The sequence below is a fragment of the Populus trichocarpa genome, chromosome 6 (genome assembly GCF_000002775.5).
Source record: "Populus trichocarpa isolate Nisqually-1 chromosome 6, P.trichocarpa_v4.1, whole genome shotgun sequence".
Taxonomy (NCBI): domain Eukaryota; kingdom Viridiplantae; phylum Streptophyta; class Magnoliopsida; order Malpighiales; family Salicaceae; genus Populus; species Populus trichocarpa.
In genome coordinates this window covers 16,119,328-16,135,282 of record NC_037290.2, presented here as the reverse complement: position 1 = coordinate 16,135,282, position 15,955 = coordinate 16,119,328, and the positions used below count along the sequence as shown (strand labels likewise).

The window sequence follows — 15,955 nt, the reverse complement described above, 5'->3', positions numbered from 1 at the left end:
TTTATTTAACAATATGATAGACCATAGACCATTTTTTATTTAATAAAATGATAGAAATAAGTAAATGGTTGTAAACTGAGCATCAACCTAATACTATGATGTTTTTCTGAGACCATGATGATCTCGTATAAAGGTAAACAAAATAAATAACAAAGTCTAGTTTTCAATAAACTCAATATTGAAATATAAAATTAAAAAAAAATCATGTTACCAATCCAATGAAGTAAAATGTGAGGAGGAGAATGGTGATTTCCCCTCCTTAATTAATTCTTGTTAATTTTAAAAAGACTTGAGACGGTTCATAGTACGTGATGTGCTAGAGACCGAAGCAAAATGATCAACATGGGGTAGAGAACTTAGTGTGGATAATAGTTTTGTTCTTTGTTAATGATTAAATAAAGTTTTGATTTTTTTATCATATTCATTTGGACAATTTCAGTGTTAAATATGGTAAGCCTTTTTTGTACCTTTCTTAAATTGGAATGAATAAATACCTTGACTTCTCAATGAAACTTTTATGTTTCTTGACCTCTTTTGAGCTATTAAAAAGTTCCAGTGTTATTTTTTAATGCAGCTATTTTCATTCACACTTGGATTATAAGTTACTAGAAATAGAAGTATAGGATCTGTTGAAGAAAAAATAAGAATATTAGTGGGATATATGTGTCGGATTGTCATGCCAAATTGCAAGTGAGTTGGAACTTGAAGGTGTTTTTTATAGGTAATTTTCATATTATCCATATTCTATAAATTATTTAATGTCTACATATTTTTATTATTATACATGAACAACATAAAAAACAAATAAAATAAAAGGAAACAATGATGATGGAATGGAGGATAGGTGAGTTGGAACTATGCAAACCAAAATTAAGAGACAATGGCATGTGACTCTTGTTGTATAAATGCTAAAGAAAAACTTTTAAATTTATTAAAATAATGAATGATAAAGACATCATAAATTATATTGTCTCATATCAACTATATGGAGTAATTTTGTAAGATTATAGAAATCAGCTTCATAGAAATATTCCAAATTAAACAAATTATGGTACATCCTTTATAGATTAAAGTAAATTCTAAGGTCTTTTCACTTTTTAAAAAATTCCTTGCAATTCTTATACTTTGTGATGGAAAGAAGAAGATAATTCAAGAACATGATGTAGTAGCAAACAATAGGGGTGTTTCAAGTTTATTTATACGATGTAACATCCCATATATTTACATGTTATTTAGAACATATATTCAAGTTATCTTTATGAAGAGTAGGACCATTTTTTTCAACTCATCATGATACAATCTTTTAAATAACATTATAAACAACTTTTACCTTTTTTTAATCTAAATAAATCTCCTTCTTACATGATACTTAATATATTTCTCTTTTGCATTTTGATCATACTCATTGCATCTTTAATACAACTTTCCTTTTTATTTATGAATCCACGTGATAATGACAAAACATTATCTTTTTCTTTACAAGCTTATAATACAAAGCCTTCTACAAGACTTTGTGCCTTAAGTATTGTAAAGATAAGGGACAACTATTATAACCCAATTTTATACTTCTTCTCAAAATATTTTTTTAAAAAAAAAACAAAATATTTTTTCTATGCATTTTGACCATTCGCACTACGTTTTCTAATTTTCAAATTAATTTTCTCTAGTAGACATCTATTAAAAAAAATCAAATTCAAAAAATATGTTTTTAACTCATTTGTATACAATTTGTATTTCTTAAATACTTTTCTTATCAAATCAATGTTAATGTTGTTTCTTGAAAAAAAACCAAAATACAAAAAAAAAAATCAAAATAGAGAGTAAAATACACAAGTTGGTTAATAGTGCAAAGTAAAACAACAAGAGGCCAAAATAAAATGATGTTACTCGGAAACCAAGCAATTGAAATGAAAATGACAACTTTTAGCCTAAAAATAGTTGGAAAGGCCACCATGGAAAAACCCAGGCCACCATTGCTAGGAAGATGGAGACATAAACAAAAAAACCTCCATGTCTGCTCTTATGATCATAGTAATCATATGGTTGAACTCCCTCATATATGTGGGTTCAATGCTGCCAAAACCTATCACCATGTTTGTTGCGATGTCGCGGTCGCACAAATTAATTATCCTATCTTAAAACACAACACACAAGATAGTATAGAGCAAGTAAGGGGTCAATCCCATGAGGAAGGTCTAGTTCAGATTTTTATGTTGTATGATATGCAATTTGGGGGGGTTTGGAAGTTATCTACGCTAAAGCAAAAGAAAACAAAAAATTATCAAGCGAAAGTAAATAAAATCAAAAAATTATCAAGAGAACAAACCTTGGTTTCAAGTAAACATCCATCTACGGAAATCAGAACTGATCATGGAAATGAAACGTCAATTTATACTCTGAATATTTATCTTTTCTTATATTGATTAGTTAATAGATCTGTTGTATAACTAATCCTAACCATCAAACAACCACAGTGTCGGCACTAGTAATTTAATTCAATGGCAGCCTTAAGAACTAAATGAGTTGATTAATTTAGACAACATAACTATCCGCAATCCATGCTTGATTTGATCAATCGAATGTTCTCCCTAAGATTATTAATCTAGATCCGCCACAATTATTAATCTCGGTTGCTTCACAAGTTAATATACCACAATTCCGGTTTTGATAGCAAATTTAGCAATAGATTGTTCACAATAATACTTAAAGTCTGCTCTAGCAATTACAATAAACAATCATAGAAAATAAGTATAGGAGAACAAACATATTCATTCATCATATAAACTAAAAATAAAAGGTAAAAGAAATCTTACAGTTCTTGAAATCCGAAGGTTTCTGTGTCCTTCTAACCAAGAAAAAGAGTTTAGCCTTGCATGTCTACTGGACAATTAATCAAAAAGAAGGAAGAAAACATGATTTTAGGTTCTATTAAAGGAATGTGTGTTTTTCTTCTCTTTGATGGTCGTCCCCCTCTTTTCCTTTCTCTCTTTCTTTTTATATCCTAGGAAACCCTAATCCTTTTTCTACAAAATAGTCCTTTTTTAAGTAGACAATTTACATTTAAGTAGTTCAATAACTATTTTCCTAAAAAACAAGAAATAACCTTGCATAAAATCTTCAAGCTTTGACTTTTGACTTAGAGGAGCTAAATTGCTGAAATAAAGACTTGGATGTTGGTTTGGATGCTTCGGGAAGTAATTTGAACTTGTTTCTTTACAAAACCTGTTTGTTGGCAAAATTCATGTGTTATCTTAGAAAACTCATATCTCTCTCATATGAGCTCTTTTTCTGCTTAAATTTGGTAGGCAAATAGGTCTTTGAGTCAGGAGTCCAACAAAATTGAGTTTGCATCAAATGGAGTTCTGTAGCTCAAGATATTCAAGTCGGAATGGTTGAAGGTCAACATTGGCAAAATGCAAGATTTGATTTTGAAGGCTACGATTTACATGCTCTTTCTTTTTTTATTTTTCTTGCCATATATGTGTAGAAAGGCATGGATGTTAGCTTTCAAATTCCACTGGAATCACTTCGTTTCGACCTCTAGAGCTCAAGTTCTGCATAAAACATAGACTGGAGGTCAAATCTGTCAATTATCTTCAATTTACTTCTTTTTGAATCTTTCATCCAAAAGTGCCTTCAAAACATAAAATAAAGAATATCAATGCATTTTATGTATAAAACACTAGGTAAATGCGGGTAAACTATCAAATAATATGGTTGCATCAATATCCATAATCAAAATCCTCGGTCTCCTCATTTGTATTTTTTGTTATAGACTCCTTTAAATGTGAAACAACTTGTCTCGTGGACCTTCTACCCTTAAGATTTTTATTGGCTAGCACTCTTTGAAGGCTAGTTGCTTTAGTTCTCAATCCAGCCATCACATTCTCAAACCTCTCCAAACCTCAAGTTCATCATTTTCAATTGTTGTTGCATAGTCAAATAACCTCATTCCGGATTGTTCTTATCATTTGGCGATAATAATCCACTTTTGGATGACATCGTCAAGATCTACAAATCATGTTAGTAGTAAAAAAAAAATATCATCACACTCTCTAATGTGTTTACGCTCAATAAATGTCACTTCTCTCATGTTTCACTCAAAACTTTAGCTTTTTATAATAATAATATATGCTCATATTTTTTCCTTTTTTCTCTCAATCTCAAAATTTCAATTTTTTAATAAACTAACTCATAAAATTCAAAAAACAAATTAGCGCAATCCAAAATAATACAAACTCAAGAAATAAAAAACCAAAATCTATCCATATCAAACTACAAATATTAAAACATAAATAGCAAAACAAATTCATAACAAGTATGAATGATACGAAGACACAAAGAATTATGAAAAAAAAAAAAAACTAAAGTATATATGCTACCTTTTCCTTTGCATATGGTGTAAAAGAAAGAGAGAAGTAACATTATTAGCACGCACTTCGAAAGGTTTAACTTCTTAACTTTTCGAAGTGACAGAATGCATCTGTGTCTGCTTGGGGACCAGGGAAACTTCTCCTTTTATTTGTTTAGAGATTCTCTCCCCCACCCTTATATTTAAAATGTTTTTTACCAGTCAGAAAATAGCCACTCCCATTCATAAAGTTAAACTAGAAGAACTGAAATTTAAACCTATTCAGATTCTTGCAACCCAAGTAAAATACAGTACTATAACAGTACCTACAACAGAAATATCGCAAGTCACCCTTGTAAGAGCAAATTTACAAAAATAGGTGAGCTAAAGAATTCAAGTTCCTCCCAGCTTGTAATGAACGCCTTTGAGATCATCTTAATTTTCTGGGAAAACTTTTAGGAGTAAGATTTTTCCTACATGTGGAATTCATCACGAAGTTATTGCTTTGTCCCCAGTAGAAAAGAAAGAGACATGATATTGCTATATTTTCCAACTTTTATAAAGGAAAGCCAGTCACCAAACAAAAACAAACCCAACAGATGATTTTACAGCGTTTGCCATCAGGAAGCTTTTCCTTCCAAATAATTCATTCCCTTCGAATCTGTTGCAATCTAAACTGTTGTCCTACTGATGCTCCTTTTCCTTTGGGTCCAAATTGTTGAACTACAGAACATAAATACAAACCGTTTGATGGCACACGTTTACTGACTTTACAATTCCAACCCTGTTCCTAATGGTGGAAGCTTCCTGAGGCATTCATGTATTCTTAACATGATCAAGTCAAAGATTGCTTGCATGATATGGTTGTTGCATGTCCCATGCTACTTCTGCAAATGTTGGAAGAATGGGATCAGCTGTGAGGTTGTCACATGTTGCAGCTGCGCTAGTACTAGACAATCCACGACAGTGCATCTGCGTCATATCATGATGTTTGTCCCTCTGCATAAACGATAAGTTTAATGGGCAAAGTGAGAGCAACAACAAAGCCTCAATCCCAAACTAGTTGTGGTCGGCTACACAAGCAAATTTTCAAATAATCAAAGGACACTGCTAATTTCGTGTTCCATTTACCAATGAATCAGCCAGAATCAATAGCCAGTAGTACATTATTCACAAAAAAAGTAGAAACCCAACATGAAAATTATCATAGAGATTTTTTAAAACCAATAGTATCCTATACAATCCAGTCATAAAATATCTAACCATCTCTCTCAACCAGGACAATATCCAAACTGAAAGGGTTCGTATTAAACGGTGCACCCATACAAGTTGAAATCATGTGTTCGTCCAAGCTTGATATTGTAACTCATAAAGCAAATATGAAGATATTATGGGAAGTTCAAGTTGAGATTCTCCCAGTTAGTCATTCCAGGGAAATAAATTCCCAGAGGAGACTTTTGAGTAGTTTTTGACATGGAAAGATGACTACGTCGTAATAGCTTTGCACCATACTTCATTTTGGGAATGATGGGATCTTCTGGCACAGGGACATAAGATTTCCAATCACATTTATTGCTTTTTCATGGAATTAAAAATTCCTGAGTTTCCTACAAAAGTTACCACTTTATTGTCCCCAGACTGTTGTATTTTCTAACCTGCTATTCAAGTGACATCTCTTCCAAATTATGAACTCAATATCTCTTCAAATAAATCTTCAAGGTAGAATTCATTCGTCCATTTTTTATTTCCCAACAAATAATACTTAACTAGACATTGGGAGCTGGAAGAAGCTGTGATCAAATGAAACCTGCAGTCAAGCTACTCTAAAGGGGTCTCCTGATGTCCAACTTGCAATAGATAGTGAAGCAATACAAAATTTCAAATACATGTAGAATTAGTGAAACTAAAAAGCTTATACCTTCACCAAATTGCTGTTCAAACCTAGCAACAATGTGCTTCCCATAAGTATATTTCTTCAGAGCATGCACATGTGTTCTTATACGATTAAGCAACATTGCCCGCTGAATATCAGTACAAGTGTCAAGAATCTTCTGGACCACATAATTTGCATATTGGTCCTTCATCATTATCTAAACATAGCAACAGGGAAAAAATGACACATTTAGAACTCTTTCAAAAACTAATTAGATAATACAATTCCATAAGGAAATGCAGAATTTCAAACTTCAAAGTGAAATTGAACTAGAGATTGAAGGTATTGGCAAGCGTGCAAGGGAAACATTATAACAAGAAACAGACCCATTTGTGCCTACAATTAAGATTGTGAAAGAGATTCTCAATATATGAGCAAGAACCACTCTGAGAGTGAGAAAATTTGAGAAAATCTGGAAAATTATCGTGTAAACTGCTAAAGGAGTAAAGAAAACATGTGTGATTGCAAATAACTATCAGTGATGATTAGAGTAAATCTTGGACTCTGGCACACTAATGAAATGACAATTTGGAGCTCGTTGTTGATTTTGATTCTCATATGAGATAAAAAGATTTAAGATGCAAGTTCATATTTCTTTTGCAGTTATTAATAGAACACTGTTGTATATCAAACAAAAAATGAACAATAGAGAAATCCTAAACATGCTAAGATTCATCCTTCAAAGCCTTGAAAATTTATGAAAGAAAATGGAATACATAATAGTCTAACTATAACAAATTCAATCAAATGCTTCAAAGTTTGATATCATGATCATTGCATAACAAAGGAGTTGTGCAACTCATACTGATACCTAAGCATAAAAAATAGCTTCTTGACATTATAAAGCATGATTTAAATGCAGTTCGAAAAATGAGAAATGCATGTTAGTTTATTAACTTTAAGTCTAGTAAGTGCATTGCTTTCCCTTCACCTTTGATGCCAATCACACACGGAGTTCAATTTGTTTACAATATAAGAAAAAAATTATTTAAAATGGTACACACACGAACATACACCATATATAGTATTTAGAAGCTGAAGGCAGTGAGAATGTTGGCAACATGTGTTGGTGATAAAAAGTAGCAGCTAATATGCTTTCTGTCAATGAGTTTAGAGAAATTCCATAAATTCTGATTTTAATTATTCACGGTGACCTCAGCAGAGCAACTAAGTTAGCTACCTGTTAGAAAGGTTGATATGCTGAAGGATTTTAAAACTAAATAAAAATAGTTTCACTAGACTCACCAATAGATTATCGTTTCCTTCATTTTGTCCAAGAATCTCCTGAATTATTATTTCCCGCTCAGTGGCACCACCATACTCCAAACATTTCTCAACAACATTGGACGCAAACTTATGCTGGCTGAGTGTAACAATATGCCCCGACAATTTGCTAATAATTTGGCATCTTTCTTGAGGTTTTCCCCTCTCCAATACATGCTGTTACAAATACACGCATCATTATTAATACAGCAATTGAAACATGGAATTAAAGTCCCTTTGGATAACTTGGCAACTTTCATGGAATTCACCATTAACACAGCAACTAAAACATGAATTCACATTGAATACAGAATAGGAGGAAGGTTTAAGCTGAATTCCGTGTTTCAATTGGATAATAGATCTGCATCCAAGTCATAGTGCTACACTGTAACACTCTCACTTGACGCGGATCTATCTTTCAGGGAACAAGATCTATCTTTCAGGAATTGTACACTGGGAGTTCAAGTATCTAATGATTTCTTATTCTTCCTCCCCCAAACATAAATATTAATCCCCTTTCCCCAATAACAATTCCCGTCCCCCAAAATTTACCAAACAACATTAATTGTCACTATATCAACTATCAAACCATTTCACCCTATACCAAACCCACCCCAAATATAAAGAAGATTTTTAGAAAGAATGAATTGCTTGCTATAAATTCCAAGGTGATACAGCACAAAAGATGCACTGACCTGAGTAACATAATTTCCATACTGGTCTTGCGCAAGAATGCATACAGACTCCAAGATCTCATCCACTATGAACTGACATTGCAGCTCATCCGCACAACGCTCTAGAACTCTCTACAATAAACCAAATGTATCAATGTTCAATAATGTTCTGACAGACAACCATAGGCGGGAGAGGAAAAGAGAGCAGGTGAGCTTCCAACACACCAGTCAAGTCTAACATACCTGTATGACACGGCAACCATAAGGATGCATGGAAAGTGTTGCAACTTCACCACGGAAGGCAGAGATTATAAATCCAATTTTTTCTGCCGGAACACTCTCAATGCACTTCTGTATGACATGATTACCATTCTGATCACGTACACACTTCATAACATGTCCATCCAATTCACGAACAAGCTGTGCTTTTTGATCAAGTTCAATCACATCAAGTGCCTAAGAACATCATAGGATCAAAATCAATGCGATTCCAACATAACAAAGAGGAGAAGGTTTATATTCTGAATAGGAAGCAATTAATTAAATATCTAACATCAAATTTCATCCAGACATCTGTTAAAGAAACCAAAAAAAAAAAGCATCATTCAATCAAGGCTTCCACGACAGACATTGGACGTGTTAAAAATATTTACTTTTCTGCATGATGACTGCACATCAAAAAGAAAAAGAAAAAGAAAACCCTAAATTGCTGAAAACTTGCCCCTTTCCCAATTGGGTCAGGCAAAATTGGGTTTCTTTAGCTTGGTTGCTGGTTCAGGTAAGATATCCATTTAGTCAGATACTCAGATTGATCCACAACTCTTTAAGATTTTCACCAACACTTGGAATTTTGTGGCAAGGACCAGAACCACAGGAGGCTCATTTTTGTGCCGCGGCTGCATCATGGACCAGTGGTGAGATAAGACCTAATGGTCCGTAAATTCACACAATGTACATAAAATGAATTGAAAAACTATGTCTTGAATTAAACGATTCCTTTTAATTTCCTAAAGCCCATCCATTTTCTCTATCTTTCAGAAATGTAAAGGCTAGCATCTTGTGATTAGCCTCAGAGAGCATGCATAAAGAACCCTCTTGATTCCTGCACCAGACAATAAAAATGGCTTAATGCCAGAGTTGATGTGGGATCAGTATTGATGGAGCACCTAACACCAATAAGAAGCTTGGCATTCCTATTCTTACTCAGTACTGACAGCCTGTATGCTAGTGTCTACACATTTCCATGGTGCTGAACTCAACGAGGGTAGGCACCCCCATCTGAGGAAACTGCCGGAGGCCCATGACAGACTTCAATAGGCTGCCTATTGTAGGGGTGAAGAGAAATGGAAGACAGGATGCTCTCCTTTAAATCAAGATCAACACATAAAAATAATCTGATTATAAGAAAAAATGGCCAAACTAATAGTTGTTATTTTGAATAGGCAGAAATTCAATATTGGGGCTAATGCAAATCTGACAATCATTCTAATCTTGCAACCAATTGAATACAAAATTATCTACCTAAAACACAAAACAGTTTAAAACCCAGCTCAACCAAAGTGTTGTGGAATTTTAGGAACACGATAAAAACAAGCAATCATACTTGTCACACAAGTTAACTCATATAACTATATTGAGTATACAAAGAAATGGCTAAAGCTTCATTGAAGCTGTATCCATCTTTATGATTTAACCAAATTCCTGAACATCTCAATTTCTGGTAGGTTTCTCTCTCAGGCCCGCTCAGATAACAAATAGAACCATTAGAATATCCACAAGGACCACAACCTAACTTTATGAAATTGGTCACATCAGCAAGTATCCATTCAGGATTCAAATTTCCCTTCTTTTACCTTTCTTTTTATACTTTCATACATTCAATAGCACACATAAGGGGAACATCAAGTAGGCAACCAGTATGAAAAACAACATGATCAAATGCACCTTAATCTAAATGAATGAAAATACAAGACTACATAAATATCATGGACAGAGGTTTAGACCCAAAAACTTTCCAAAAGTTGCTCTATATATGCCATTATTACACTTAGGAGAGATATGGGAAAAAGTTCCAGCAAAAAAAAGCCTAGTGACAACATTTGCAATCAGAAATCCCAGGTATCTTTCATTGACTGGTACATTTCCATGCCATTGAAATAACCAGCAAAGTACTGGAATTTGAAAGCAATCTACATCAGATGGCAATAGAAATAACCATAAATTTGCTGGAAGAAACATTCTACCACAGCTCCACAAGTATATGAATCTCAACCATGCCTAACTTTATGATGTTACACAAACTCCTAAGAAGCTCACATGATTAACAAAATTTACAAAAGGTATATACTCCAGTGATATCCCAAAGCAATTCTTACTTGTAACCAGAGAATTTGCCCAAAAGAAACGTGAGTAAATGGTATTTCCATTGTGTAAAGCAGTGCTAAGGCACATTAAAGCGCTAAAGGCTATTAGAGAATAGAGCCTAGATGCAAGGTGCTAAGTGAGGAGTGCACCAAAGCAAAATAAGGCACCGCCTTTATTGTAAATATATGATTTTTTATAGTAAGTGGATTGAAAAAAAAATGATAGTATAAGTAAAAACAAAATGCAAAAATGAATGATAAATGATCTATGTAGCCTATCTATCACCTCAAATGGTTGAACATTGTGCCACTGCAGAAAGGTTGTGAATCAAAATTCTACATCAACAATGTAAGTTTTTTAATCCTATCCAATAATTTCCAAAACATTATGAATCATACTGATATGGTTAAATATGCCTGTGTGACCACCTTAAAAAAAATAATAGATAAACTAGTAAGAAATACATCCTCAGAAAAACAAATAATTAGTTAAGTAGAGAGGCATCTTCATCTAGACGCAAAAAAGAGTGCCTCTAGAGACACACCTAGGTGAAGGGCTTTGGCTAGAGCATAAAAATTGTTTTCATCATGGGGGCAAGTTTCTTGTCCCTAAGGCACACTTGGAGCATTCTTTTAGCCACATTGGAGTAAACAAAAGTCAGTGCAAGACACAATGAAACATCCTATAGCTATTCCCACACCTTGTATACAGAATCATTATGCATTTGTTATACCGAATCATTATGCATTTGTTTTCTTTGCATGCAAGCAGTCAATCACGGACAGAAAATCAGAAGCTACTAAATGGTTGTGTGGAATGCATGATAACAATGTGCCACAAGAATCACACATACCTTTTGGATTACCCGACAGCCATACATCTGCAAACTTAGATGTAAAATCTGACCAGTAAGCTGAATAGCAAGTTCCTTCCTCTGCTCAGTGCTTCCATACTCAAAAAACTGCAAGTAAACAAAAGGAAAAGGACACCAAGACAATCAACATTGTCAGCAAATGGTGAACATAGCACCAAAAAATTGCATATTTTAAGCACTCACTTTCTGAATAACATAGTTGCCAAAAACATCAGTCATTAATTTGGAAGCATAAGGAAGAACTTCTTTAAATACAGATGCCTTCTCTTCAGCATTGCAATTCTCTAACTTCTGCTGAATAAATCGGCTACCATGTTGATCAGCACTGAAGTTTAAAAAGTCTTCATCATTCAACTTTTCAATATAAAAGAAACAAAAACAAAGAAAGCAAACTCAGTAAGGACTTGCCTAAATTCAATAATGTTCCCTACAATATCAGACAACTCAAATCTGCGGCCTTTGCCAGATTTCAACTCCTCAAGAAAATTATATATTTTAGGGTCATTAAAACTCTCTGATCCTCTTTGACCTCGCCAACCAGAATGTACAGCCGCATATCTTCCACTGCCTGGCGAGAACCTCAATTCATTTCTCCCTCCAGAAATACCAGTGCCCCCCACTGGGGATCCTGGAAAAACAGGGCTAGCAAGTGGTGATGTGGGGTACTGCAATATACCCATGTTTGGAGAATTTCCAAAATAGGGAAGATTCATCATCTGCCCTCTACCTTGATTCAGATTACCTGCTCCACCTCTCTGGTGAAGCAATTTCTGATCCTCCAAGCCAGCAGCAACCTCAGATCCTTTCTTTGAGTCAGGAGCATTGTTTTGTCTCCCAATAACACCACCTCCAGATGCCAATGGATCAAATTGACTAGACGTATTATATGCCAGTCCATAAGGCTGTTGATAGTATTGCATATATACAGGATCAGTAAATGAAGGTTGAACTGCATACCCAAGCTGCCCAAAGAACTTGTTATAGTGTTGCACATCAGCTCCGTGGGCAATGCCTCCCCCGCTTGAAGCCCCAGACATTCCGGCATTAAAGTTTTGACTAACGGAGCCATCAAAAACCATTGGAACTGTACCATGAGGGGGGTATCCAGCAACATACGGAGGAATAACATTTGAATTCAGAGCATACCCCCCTGTGCCATATTGTGGAGCACATAATCCTGGAGCCTGTAGATTTGGGTAAAATGGATTTGGTGAAGTCATGTAGCCAGCTGTTGCATAAAGAGGAGGTGTGAACCCAGATGACTGCAATACCGGCTGCACCTCCGCTGAGAACTTTGATGGCCCATGGAGAGCTTGGTCCACATCAATGTATGCAGAATTTTGATGACCCATTTGAGACTTGGCACTTTGAACTTGAAATGAATTGTTCGGCTGTTGGTGGACTTGGTGTTGCTGCACTTGGCTTTGGTAGCTGTGTTGCCACTGCTCTTGATTTGTTTGCACCTTGGGATTCTGAAGGTTAGATATATTAAGATCCTTCATTCCAGGTTCAATAACGTTGACGTCTGCAGTATTTAAAAATCCTTTGCTACGAGGTGGTTTGGGTTGTATGGTTCCTGTACGATTACGAGACAATGAGCTTGAAACAGGAGCAACTAGGGGATCAGCATTCAAAGGTAGCCCCACAGTTTTTGTACCTAGAATTGATGGAACAGCATTGGATGTGCTAACAGTGGGGTCAGGCAAGGAACTAGAAACAATATCATGATCAGCAGGTTCATCTGTCATTCCAGAGCTTAAGGAGCGAGACTGGTTATATACAGGAGATGGAGTGCGGGGGAAATCCTCCTGTAAATGTGAATCAATAAATAACACGTGCATAATAATGTAATTCAAAAGGAACAAAAATAAAAGAATCAATCTCCTTTTTTCATGCTAATGTTAAGCCAATAAGCAGCATACCGAGCATATAAATTACGTTAAATGATGGGTCGATTTTTATTTTAGTTCAACCTTATAGAATTAGGATTGCTATGTTTACTGTTGTTTTGTTGGAACAAATGAAAATTTACAGTTAAATTTACAAACCAAAACATGTCTGAACTATAGTGTGGTACATCCATGATTAACTTAATCAACAAAAATACAAAAGAAAGAAACATGAAACCAAAATTTGAAGTTAACAATGAAGTCACTATTACATATGAAATATATCCAAGCATGAGTGGTGCATAACTAATGAAGAACATGTTGTTGTTGCAGGCAAACTCCAACACAGACGAAATTCAAATGGAACACGACTAGAAGCTAGTAATGACAAACTTCTGTCAGTTATGGAATTTACATGCTAAAACTAACAACTCTTCCATTTGCATCAGAGTAATGTAGCTAACAATTATCAAGGGAAGCTATCTGAAAGGCAGGGAAATTAAGTGTCAACCCAACAGGAAAGTAAATTATATAAAGAGGTATCCAAGCACAGTAATTAACTGTCAAATCAATGAGCATTTCCTAGAAATGAAAATAGCTACCTGAATTAAATCAACCAAGCTTTTGGATTGGCCTGCCAATGAAGCAGCAGCCTCACCAGACCAAAACCCATTTGTTGTGTTGACTAAACTTTCCACGGGCTGCTTGGGTGAGTGATCATCCTCCAACTCTTCCTTGTGTGTAGAAAGTACTCCTTGCGACAAATGCAAGAAACTGTTACTGCTGTCATCTATTGGAGTCAATCCCCAATTAGTACCAAACTTAACAGCATGGTGTTCTGCAAGCTGATTCTCCCTTGGGATGGGTGAGGTGTTTGGGTTGGCACCAGTACCATAATAAGATACATATGACTGCTTCTCTGAGTCAAACTCTTGAAGAGCATCATTTGAACGCCCCAACCTAGGATTAAGGTTGGAATTTTGGTGGAAAATGAGGTTGTTTATGGCCAAAATGGAGCCTTCCATATTTGGGGGTGCACTTCCACTTCGATTAGGGACTGTGTCTCTCCCACTTCCATGGAATCTTTGACCCTTTCTAGGAAATCCCAACTCCTCCACTGCCATATTAGGAGTTGGTGGTGCAAAGGTTGCTGGCTCCTTGTGCGAGGGCATTCTAAGTGGACTTTCCGTTGCCATATTGCTAAACTATTATTATTATGGTGCTCTTTCCTAATTAAGGAGTGACAGGATATCTCACATAGTCCCCTGAAAAAGATGCATCAATTTACCATGGTCATGAGTAATAAGGAAATATCAAGCTAAAGATGTGACTCGGCTATTTGGAGACACATAAACGCTAGATTGTAAAGAAAATTGTAGAATTGCATAAACCACAAGTGCATTGAGAGAAATTGTCATGTTGGTTCGTTAGGAATTCTTAATTCAACATCCCAAAGAGTTTCCCTTCTGCCATTGTGAGGGGTTTAGGTTCAATTAGAAGTCGTTCACCATGCATATGGCTATGAAAACACAGAGAAAGAATCAGCAAAAGAATTCACAACATTAAGACTCTCTAGTTGGTTGCTAAAACAAAAGCTAAATAAATAAGATAAAAGAAGACTTCCAAACGGCAGAACCAAGCACTTTACTCTAACCCGGTTGAATCGAGTTCCTAACTATTTGGAATTCAGGAGAAAAAAAAAGTTCCGGACTTTTCTATTCTCTTGCTTTCCTCATCAACAAAACAAAAAGATATTAGGACAGTACCTTCTCTCTAAACTGGCACTAGAACAATCCCTTGTTGTCCAAAAAAGCAGCCATTTTGCATAAACACAGGCCAAAAACAGAGTCGCTTACACACCACAAATTCAAAGAAAATAAACAAATAAAATGACTAGAACACAATTCAAGAAAACAGAAATGATAGAAAATAAACAACGAAACACGAGTATCCAGGAAAGTTATTCCTCTAAAAAAAATGGTCAAACAATAAAAGGAATAATAGTAACTACCCCATATAGTAAAGACAATAACTTTACTCGTCAAGAACCCTAAATGAAACAGTATAGATACTCTTACCTATCAAATTAAGAAGGAAAGATTCACTGTTTAAAACCCTAGAATAGATTGTTTCTTTTTCTTTCTAGAGCAAAGTAAAGAGTTGTGAACTTGGAGAGAGTAGCTATAAAATGATAAATTTGGATTTAGCTGAGGGGATATTTTTACAAAAAAATAATAATAATAAAGAGGGAAGGAACTAATGCCGGTTGAGGTTTTTGCTAAAATTCGGTCTGGGTTTTTTTATTGCAAAGACAAAGACAAAGTAAGGACAAAACAAGAAGTGGCCAAAGAATAGCGGACGAACATCATAAAGAGTGGGACATTTGACACGTGTACGACCTCGCAATGACTTTGTTACCCCGTTCATCCACACTAGCAAAAATAACGTGGAAAGCACATAGAAAATATTTATTGTTAAAGTTAAATTTTGCTTTTGTCATTAGAAGAAAAATTGAGGTGCTTTGTTTTATACGGTAATTTGATTTTTTTTAATAGTTAATTGGTCATTAAAACACAACATTGTCAGGAGGTATTTTCACCTTTTTAA

General features: G+C 34.9%; 1 protein-coding gene across 3 annotated transcripts; it reads right to left on the bottom strand.

The window, feature by feature from the left end:
- Positions 1-4,888: 4,888 nt before the first annotated feature.
- Positions 4,889-15,649, bottom strand: LOC18100470 (pumilio homolog 6, chloroplastic). Of its 3 annotated transcripts, XM_024603426.2 has the most exons (11): positions 15,427-15,649; positions 13,951-14,613; positions 13,117-13,267; positions 11,868-13,035; positions 11,643-11,784; positions 11,439-11,546; positions 8,465-8,677; positions 8,243-8,353; positions 7,530-7,724; positions 6,270-6,441; positions 4,889-5,350 (listed from the first exon to the last, which is right to left on the bottom strand). In XM_024603426.2, the coding sequence occupies exons 2-11, from the start codon at positions 14,542-14,544 to the stop codon at positions 5,334-5,336; spliced, it is 2,871 nt and encodes a 956-aa protein (XP_024459194.1). In that variant the 5' UTR covers positions 14,545-14,613; positions 15,427-15,649; the 3' UTR covers positions 4,889-5,333. The 3 variants fall into 3 exon arrangements, with proteins under 3 accessions (XP_024459194.1, XP_024459192.1, XP_052309693.1); XM_024603424.2 differs by having other exon boundaries at positions 11,868-13,267; XM_052453733.1 differs by lacking the exon at positions 15,427-15,649 and adding an exon at positions 15,115-15,199 and having other exon boundaries at positions 11,868-13,267.
- Positions 15,650-15,955: the final 306 nt, after the last annotated feature.